Below are 10,365 nucleotides of genomic sequence, written 5' to 3' on the forward strand. Positions count from 1 at the left end.
TTTTCATCGCTAATTTTTTTTTTTTTGTTTGGGGGCGGGGGGGGGGGGTCTTCCATCTCCTCAGATTTTTGGGCGGTTTTGTCCCACACTTTTCATTTTACCTGATCCTGCAGGTATTCACTGTGGAGCCATTTTCCCGAATAGGTTAATGAAATATAAACAAAAAATAGAAATGATTATAAAACCATTCAGTTGAGAGTGGGGCAGTGGTTTTTAGTGATTGGGATCCCTCATCCTACCCCCACATGGATGCCAGTTCTCAGTGGCCAGGTTTTGGATTTAGAGTAGAACCAATCAACATAAGTCCTCACACATGCATTACAGATGTCTATATTCCTCCCTCATTTAAACTCCATCATTGTTGTGTCATATTGGAGTTAACCCAATAACTGCTGCAGGAGCAGCTCAGTTGCCATCAATCACAATAAAATGGTAATTATCATCATTCACATATGTGTGCGACTGACGGATATTTCCGTCATTTGCAGCTGAGCCATAGAACTTCACTGACAGAAATATCCGTCATCCGCGTTTAATGGGTTCATAGCGGATTGTTACGGTTCTTTCCCTTCTGCTGTCCCTCAATAGTTCTTATTCTGAGGATGTTAATGTGCTTGGGTTCTGGTCAATTTCACTTTTGAGGGAGATAACTTACATTATGTAGACATCTCTTCAATACTGGATGTTGGGTTCGAGGATCAATCTATCAATTTATCATATTCACATGTGCCCCATTCATGAGTTGGGGGTACTAGATTCCCTCTGGTCTCATGAACTTGAGGTAAAGACAGTACAGTCCTCTTTCTTACCCCCACTAGATGGCTGGTTTTTGGATTGTTGTTGACTTGCCAGTGATATGATCTTCTTTCCTACCCTCCACATATATATGTTGGTACCTGGCAGCCAGGTTTTGGATTATAGTTGACTTACTGATAGTATGAACCTTATCTTAACCCCGCATGGATGTCGGTTCCCAGTAGCATGGGTTTTGAATGTACTTTACTTGCCATGTATGGTTCGTCACACCCTAGCCACTCTACACCTAGGGGCGCATCCTTTTCATTTTACCCTCATTTTTATAATTTCTGGGATTGAGTTTCATAAATATTGCATGTGCTCCTCTGTTTTCCACCCATATATGCGACGTCCTAAGATGGTTCAGAAGTGATGTGGTTCCCCACATTAGATCTTAGATTCTGACTGTCTCATCTTAGGGAATGCTCTTTGGATGCATTTGAAGGATGCTTCTTTCTTTCACTTGCTCCAGTCCCTCCTACTATTCAATATGGAATTCAAGCTATTTATGTGAGTGGAAGTAACATACCATATCAGAAGTTATAATTTTGCATTCTTATTGGTGGACGGTTGCTGAATGATGATTTGCATGAGAGACGCATTGGAATCACTTAATTCCAATAGAAAAGAGATAGAAGGCTTGTGGCATGAATATAAAATAAATTTGCATATAGAGGGCAGCACTGAACAAGAATAGTTATTTATGTGAAAGGAAGTAAGTACCTATTGGAAATACATTTTCAGTGTAGGGAAATTATTACTTTTCCACCCTCTAAAATTTACTGAGTTCTTCACTACAAACATAAGCTCATCAAAGCCGTTCAAGCATTACAGAAATGTAGAATGTGTTTAAGTGCTGTCATTCTAGTTGGAAATACTTTGTTTTCCTAGAGTAAACAATATTTATATTTATAACAATGTCTCAAGCTTTATTATTAACTCTCTCAACATGGGTTGGGTCAATTTGACAATCAATTTCAGTCTTTATAGATTTGATACTACTTACTGTTAATATAATGTGTATATCTTCACGAAATTTGGCAGTCTTTCAATAAACATGAAGTCTTTCACAGACAAAAAAAATTATATATTTTTAATAAACTAAAAAAAGATTTGTCTTTGAATATATTAAGTATTTGTTTTGAATAGTCCATGTGCAAAATGATTTTCATGTTAAAAAATATCAAATTTCATTTGTGTAACCTCTAAAACCTAAATACATTTCAAGTGTTTGTTTTCAATAAAACTTTATATTTTATCTGTTATTTTTTCTATCCTAACTCTATACATGATTGATCAATTTGTCCAACCTCGTAATCCCCCACCCCCCCAAAAAAAGAGAAATAATTTAAATTACCCTCTTTTTCTTTCTAGAATGACTTCAATTGTAACATGAAACTACACTGGTTTATTCTAAGTAGCTCTAAACTCATAACAGTATATATCTATTTATAATTAAATTTTATTGCTTTATTGCCATTTGAATTGTGTCTAGCTACTATTTGTGCCATTATAAGTTGTAAATCACTTGAGGAACAGGAGTTCTCATTACACTATCAAATTACGTTACCCAAAAGTTGCTCACATGCTTGCCTTGTGAAACATTTTTATTATGTTATAATTATTTATTTTACATAACCTTAACTATTTTTATCCCTATTTTTACATTTTAGGTACTTTTTAAATAATTAATAAATAATAAACATGAAAAACAAGAAATAAAATACTTACCCTAGTTTTTTTTTTTAAAAAACTTTGCTGTCGACTATCGATGATACTTAACCCTACTTTTTTGAACTAGTGATAGTAGTGCATTAAAAATTTTTTATTTAATTGAATAATGCACCAGAGAACATAGAAAAATAAAGTGCAAAAAGCAGACAATTTCCTCTAACAGTCGTAATTTTTTTGGCTTTTTAACTATGTGACAAGAACTGTTACAAATTCATCCAAGCAAGTTGTTACCTTTTTTGTGGAAATGAAGCCTGTACTATAAGTGAAATTGACAATTATCTGATCAGAACACTACTTAATTTAATGCATCATTTGATAGATAAGAACCTTGGCTTGCTATTGGTTATAGGTAATATATAATTAAATGTAAGAGAGAACTATTAACAAATCCTGAAAGAGAGATGTGACAGATGGATGTAGCAGAAGGGGTCTTATTTTCGATTTGACAGCTCTGTAACCATACAAAAAGGCTATAAAAATTATGGTTTGTCTGAGCAATGACAATTTTATAGTGAGTAATTTACATTTAATTTCTTAGTTACTGGAGGGGTGATGGTTAAAATAAAGAAGAGAAGATACTTAGAGAAAATGTATAATGTGTGTCACACTAGGGGAAATTCAGGATTTTTTTAAATATTGCCTTATAGAAGAAAGAGGTTAACTTATATACTATTAAATATGGATTATTAGCTAAGATTTTATTCTATACTAATTGGTATAACATAAACAAAAAGTAGTTTAATAAAATTTTGAATGTAAGACATTAAAACCCTAGTTATGCACAGTAAAGGATACCTGTAGCATAGGGTTAATGATTATAGTTTTACAAGCTGCTACAGAAAAAACAGCTATGAATATTTTACTGAAACCTGAACAATAGGGTAGTTTTAAAATTAATTGAAGTGCTTTTGTTTTTTTGCCCTGAAGAATTTCCTTCACTTTCTGCCATTGAAAAAAATCCAGTGTTTTACTAATGTGCATTAATGGGAAACTGCTACATTGAGAATTCATTATTTCTCTAGTTCACTGTTGTAGTTTTTATGTGGTTTTCTGCAACTATTTTGGTGAGTTTTCTAACTGTAGAGGATTGTCATAGTAGATTTCTCTACTCTTGTGAGTGGTGATTTATTCTATTATTTTCATACTTTGCTGAAATTGTGAGTATGTATTTTATTATTATTATTATTCATATTTTTGTTTTACAAGCCTACAACAAAATCTACTGGGTATTTTGTACCAAAACCTAGACAGATATACTATATGAAATGCTGTGAATGTCCATGACCTATTTAAAAAGTTCATTATTTTTCATTGAAAGTTGCGTATGTGGCTATAAGTATATAATATATGAAATGTTGTTGTGAATGGCTTCCTTTGTACTCAATGCTTGTTAAGCGAGTGTTTACATGAAAACACGGGCACATTCAATAAATAATAGTTGGAAAAAAAAGCCAATGTAGCAGTAAAATATTGAATTGCGTGCATATGTATGTATGTAACTTAAAATTTATTCTCCATAAATGGAAATGCAAAAACTTAAGAAACAAGATAATTAAAAATTGTTAATTTAAAAATGAGACTAGGGATTGTTCAAAAAGTACACAGATAAGTTGAATCAAAATGCAGAGATTATATTTTCTAGCCAACAACTAGGGACTTGAAAAAAACTTAAACAAACTAGGCTGGAAATAATGTCTACACTATTTTCTCAAGCTACAATTCCCTATTTTGACTCCATGTCTACAGTATTTATCAATTTTAGGGAAGTCAAAATAGGAATTTCTAGCTTGAGAAAATAATGTAAATGCTATAAACACTAAATTTTGTGTGTAGTGTGTTTGAAATACTATTATACACTCTTCTTGAAAAATCCTGAGGGATCAAATAAAGAATGCAGTTTTTAAGAATACAGCTAGTCTAATATTATAACAAATATAATTGATTATAAACAATAATTAGAAATTATGATTGTGCTGTTATATAAAATGTATGCATCTAATTCAGTGGGTCCAAATTCTTGTAAATACTAATTTGTATTCAGTCCTTGTAATGCAAAAATATAGATGTGTTACATAGAGTAAATGTTTGGTATAATTCTGTTTCAGCGTTTACGTTCTTCCACTCGAAGACGACTTCGACTTCCGTCAAACAGTCAGTATAATCAACTTGATGAGAATGGTACTCCAGTGAAACTGTACTCACCATTTTGCATTGAAACTCCAAGTCCTCCCTCTTTGACTACATTAAGACAAGATTCTGTTGAATCACATACAACAAAACGGTAACTCAAGAAATAAGTATATATATAAATTAAGGTGTCCTTTATTTATAGGTAAAATTTCAGGTTAAAAATTGTAAAGCTCTTATCCTCTAATTTTGTTCCAATTTTTTAAAAAAACATTAAATGTCAAACTTGATCCATTTTGGAACTTATTTAGAGGCTGCTTTATGTAATTTAAGTTCTAAACTGTAGCGACCTGGTACCCATGTACCATATGATATAAAAACATATTTGTTTTGTATTATAAATGATTTATTTAAGGTATTATTATTATATTACATGTACAATAGTATAATTGTATGATTTTGATGTGGTTAGTCACTTTTGCATTGTTATGGGTTCCTTTTTACTGTTAGGAAAGCTTCTCAAATCCTGCACAACTTGAAGGAGGAATTGTTTCTTTTCTTCTTTCTTTATTATGATGGCATTATACTCCTCAATAAAGACCACATCCCTTTCAGCATTGTCATTTACCACATTCAACTGTTGAACTATCTGTAGTGCCTCCCTGTAGTCATCTCTGAACTTCCATGACTATGGGTCATAATTCAGAAATCCAGATGGAATTTTGAGGCATACAAAAAGTATGTTGTGTTTTTTGTGATGAAATCTTAAACTGATGTGTCCTCAGACTTCCTGCTATTCAGCTAGATTCAGCTCTGGATGGTAATTTTTGCCCTCCCTCTCATTTAGTGCCTTTACCATTGCTCCTACACATCATGAACAAGGCTGTGAGCTGGGGCTGGAAGGTCAAATGTTGCCTTCCTGTCATTCAGCTTAGTTCTGTCCATAGCTGCTGCTAAACCAGGAGTGATAATATTTTTCTTGCCTTCATTTTAGGTTTAGAATTGCTCTTCTGTCTTCATTACTGTTATTGGTACTGTATCCACCAACTTCATTATCACTGCTGTGGGATGATTTCCAACAACTGACATTTTCATTCAAGGTCTGCTGTTCCTGCTTTGCTCTCTGTTTCCTGTCCATACTTGCCTTACTTCTTTTCTAAGCCCATGATTCCTTTAAAGAAAGAACCTTATCTACTTGGCTCATGCATCCATGACATCCCCTTTTTTTTTCTGAGCAAGAGGAAAGTCCTTCTGGTCTGGAATATTAATCAGGGTCAGAGCATCCATATGAGTGATGTCAAAAAGGTCATCCAGATTATTGACAAACTCTGCTTCATTGATTCACTGTGTTTTAGTTTTCCTTTTTGAGCTTTTCTTTAGCTTTGCATATTTAATAATGGCATGATGCTCTGAACAAATTGGAATTCAAGCCTTGTTCCAAAAAATGCAGTCTATTTGATCATAACTTTTGAGCTTTCATGAACTTTCTTTAATATTTTGTGATAGTATAAAAACATATACAGCATTTGCTTATTTGAAGGTAATTTGCTTCCTGTTAGTTCAGTTTCTTCTGAACTAAGCAGCAAAAGTGTGGTCTTACTTCTTGTTGTAGTGTCCATTTGCAGTTATATGCCAATACAGTGTCAGTTGAAATGATATGGAAGAATCTGCTTAAGTGCTTATATACTGTCACAGAAATTCTAGAAACTAGAATACAGAATATTCCTGAAGTAAAAAATTACAGCATGGATAATTTATTTATGGAATGTTATGGAACATTCTGAATAAGGTGGAATAATCTGGAATATTCCAGAATGTGCTAAAATATTCCATAATAATAGGTTAGAACCTTTCAGAATAATTTAGAATATTCTGGAACATTCTAAAATATGCAGATATAATGCAAGCTACAAGGTGAAATTTCAACTGCCTTGAACAACTGTTAAATTTTATTCTATATAGATAAAATTTAGTGTGAATTACTTATTTATATATTGGAATGAAATGAGGGAGTGAGAGTGCTGTAAATCAAAACTTCAAAAAGGAGGACCACCCTAATTGACATGATGTTATATTTTTGTATGAACAGGTGTGCATTTCAAAGTCCAGGTGGTAGATTCAAGCAGGATCTCCAAGATGTGACAAGTGGTATGGAGGTACTAAATAGTTTTGCTAAGAGCATGCAGCACTGTGGATTCAAAGGCAGGTTCAGTAGTAATTGAAGAAGTATTTCTTTTAAAAAGCATGCATCTCTGTCAGTTTTACATCAGTTATCTTATTTTTAACGGTGTTTTAAAGGAAGCCAAAGGAAAAGTTACAATTAGTCATATTAATAATCCTGTGCTGTGAGTTTTAATTCAGAGAAACATTATTCATTTAATGTTTTATCATCATTGCTTTATTGTAAACAGATTTGTTTGTAAGTGAAAATGTCAGTTACCCTATATATTATTTTTAAACACTGTATATGTAACTTCATTTATTTTTATAACATTGTATGGCAGCTTTAGCATTTACCTTTATGCTCAAGGCATGTTTATTAATGTAGCTTGTTTAAATTTTTTATGTAAGTTTACAAACAAACCACTGCAAATAGATAATTGTCTTTTTATAACAAGCCACAGAAAGAAAATACTAAACCAAAAAACATGCCTCAGTTATGTTAGGCTTATGTGTACTCACTAATGTAGTGTTATATTTTTTAGCTCATTTATGTGAAATCTCTGGTGATAGTAAACCATTTGTAATGTTTAAAGAAAGGCAGCTTTTATAATGATGAGTATAAATGTTTAGTTTTAGAAGCTAACAAGTAAAATTAGAATTTTTTAGGAAACTGCGGCATAGTCTAAGAACTTCAACTTTAATTTAAACCCTGATTCAGTTTCTAATACGTGTTTAACATTTTTACATCTACAAAAGTTGTATATTGTATTTGTTTTGTTATTTGAGCCTTTACCTTTGTGCTAAATTTAATTGTTTATTGTAAATACTGATTAATGTACAAACTTAAAAATCTCACAACCAAATAAATCTCATTTTTTAAACTTGTAACACAGTTTTTATTTTTAATATCCTAGTTTTTAAGACTAAGATGATAAAAATTAAATACTGTTCAGTTTTTTTTATTCATGAATTTAGTGATTTTAGTCTTTAAGAAACTTGCTCCTGTAAACATCACTTAAAGTACAAAAAGGAATTGCTTTGTCAGTTAATGCTTTTAGTGGATTGCATTACTTTAATACTGTTTTTGTGTGATTCAATATTTGCTAATGCATTTTATTTTTATAAATACTGTGTAAAACCATTTATTACTATGTATGAATAAATGTGTCAATTATTGATTTTAACTTGATATATTTTTGCCTTTTAATTACTATATAGTAAAACTGAACCTAGTTTTGTTAGGGATATCACTATGGTATTCACATACATTCTGGAGAGAGAGAGAGATGGTCATCACACAAGAAAGACCAGAGCAAGAATCCTGATCATCTATTTAGTCAGCACAAAGGTTCCTAAAGTGATATGCCAAAATCCTAGATTACTTACATCAATGTTTTTTTTTCCTATTATATATTCAAGGGAGATACACCCCCGTACTTACTACCTTGTACAAATTTCTGTATCATCTCTCAACTTGAGTATGAACAATACCCTAGGGGTGTGATGGTACAGAAACAGGGCGAAGCTTTCATGGAATGTTGCTGTGGTATGTAACCTATCAGTAAGATAGAATATTAGTGCAAATTTATGTCCTTTCACATCAACTGACTAAATACAGAACACCTGCATGAAAAATGTAGCAGAATATACCTGGATAAAGATATGTTCTTTCCAAAGTTATTAAAGAGGTAAAACATAACAGTTTTCCAATTGATACACTATTTTCTTCCTTATCTCAGGACCTTCAAATTAAGAATAAAAACCAAATTATAAGTTTAACTACTTAAGTCAATTTTTGATAATCACTTCAGTGGACTACGCATATAATGTCATGACACTCGTATGTAAACAGGAGAAACTATTTCATATAAATTTCAAACACCCATTATAATTAATTACAATATTTAATCAGAATATCAGCTAGCTTACTGAAAAGGATTACTATTGAAGTAAAGCAAGTAGAACAAAGTCAGTGAAATCAAACGAAATGAAATAAAATGAATCCTATACAGAACCAAATAACCAAGAAGTAAAACTAGATTTAGAATTAAAATAAAAGGTTGATGAACTTATGCATAAACAATATAAATAAGGTTAACAAAATTAAACAAAATCATGATTTGGCATAAAGGAAACAACTCAGAAAACTAATAAAATGAGTACAGGATTAAGTTAAACTAAAACATGAGTATAGTTAAGTACTTAAAAACAAGGCCAAGCAAGTATGAGCTTTCACAGAGTGCTGCTGTGGTATCTAACCTATCACTAAACTATTAGGGCAAATGTTAAACTAAAATATAAGTATAGTCAAGTACTTAAAAACAGGGCCACGTAAACATAAGCTTTCACAGAGTGCTGCTGTGGTATGTAACCTATCATTAAGATATTAGTGCAAATTTATGTCATTTCAAATCAACTGTCTAAATGCAAAACACTTACATGAAGTGTTTGTTACACTGTTGGTTACCACAGTTGTATCCAGAGCTTTAAGTAATTGTCTCTTTTTCATCACAGGCTGGTTCAGTTACTTTAAACCACAATTGGCAAGAAAAATTATTCTTCTCTCTTCTTTTATTACAATACAGTCTGTGATAATTTTGCATTAAAAAATTGCCACTATACACTCTTAATGCTAAACTTGTGATCTCTCAGTCTAGAACTAGAACTAAATATTGATTTTTTGATGTGTATTTATAACCCAGCAGAAGTCTGGAACATTCCACGCAATACTAGATATTTTGATCCCATGATACTCAAACTAATGAGAAACTCAGAAATTTTTAGCTGCATGATGCAATAATCTCACTATTGTAAACAATTGCAAATTCTTACCAGTTGAATTACACAATGTATGGTTGGTAAACAAACGTACTATAAAATATCACTTCTAAAAATAACTAAATATGACACCTGTGCTATGTAAACTAAATTATAATGTTTGAATTAAACTTAAACTGAAACAGTCGTGTATATTTAGTAGTGGGGGGTTTGCATTTGTGGATAATCAGTTGCCATGGTTATTTTTTAAGGTATCACAAAGAGTTTAAGAAATATAATTAAAGAAAAGAATCATAAATTTAAGAAATTTAAATTGACTGGTATGACAGGAGGTTTAGAAGAATATAGAAGATCAAGAAAGTTGGTGAAACAGGAAATTAGAACATAAAAAAATATGTATGAGAAAAGGTTGGCTGAAAATGTAAATATTAACAGTAAGAATTTCTTTAAACACATTAAGGGTAAACAAAATGTTAGGATGGTGTAGGACCATTGAGGGATGATAAAGGAAGGCTTGTATTTGATGATTATGAGATGGCTGGGTAATTAAATTTTGCATTTTCTTCAGTTTTTACTAATGAAGATTTAAACAGTATTCCACATCTTGATCAGTTGATAAATGAAAAATGAGACCAAACAAGATGACTGCATTAATTCTGATCTGATTAAGAAAAAATTGGGAAGTTTAAAAAACAATAAGGTTCCTGGGCCAGATAATATTTCCCCAAGGGTTTTGAAGGAGTTTAAAGATTGGATATGTGAGCCACA

The 10,365-nt window shown here is 31.7% G+C and overlaps 1 protein-coding gene across 1 annotated transcript in view; it reads left to right on the forward strand.

Annotated features, from left to right (window-relative positions):
- The window catches only part of LOC106456966, a 24,835-nt gene extending 16,832 nt beyond the window's left edge, over positions 1-8,003 (forward strand). The window contains exons 2-3 of the mRNA XM_013916345.2: positions 4,635-4,810; positions 6,746-8,003. Of these exons, the coding sequence (XP_013771799.1) occupies positions 4,635-4,810; positions 6,746-6,878 (309 nt within the window). The 3' untranslated portion in view covers positions 6,879-8,003. The remainder of the gene's footprint in view (positions 1-4,634; positions 4,811-6,745) is intronic.
- Positions 8,004-10,365: the final 2,362 nt, after the last annotated feature.

This window comes from Limulus polyphemus, unplaced genomic scaffold (assembly GCF_000517525.1).
Source record: "Limulus polyphemus unplaced genomic scaffold, Limulus_polyphemus-2.1.2 Scaffold276, whole genome shotgun sequence".
Taxonomy (NCBI): domain Eukaryota; kingdom Metazoa; phylum Arthropoda; class Merostomata; order Xiphosura; family Limulidae; genus Limulus; species Limulus polyphemus.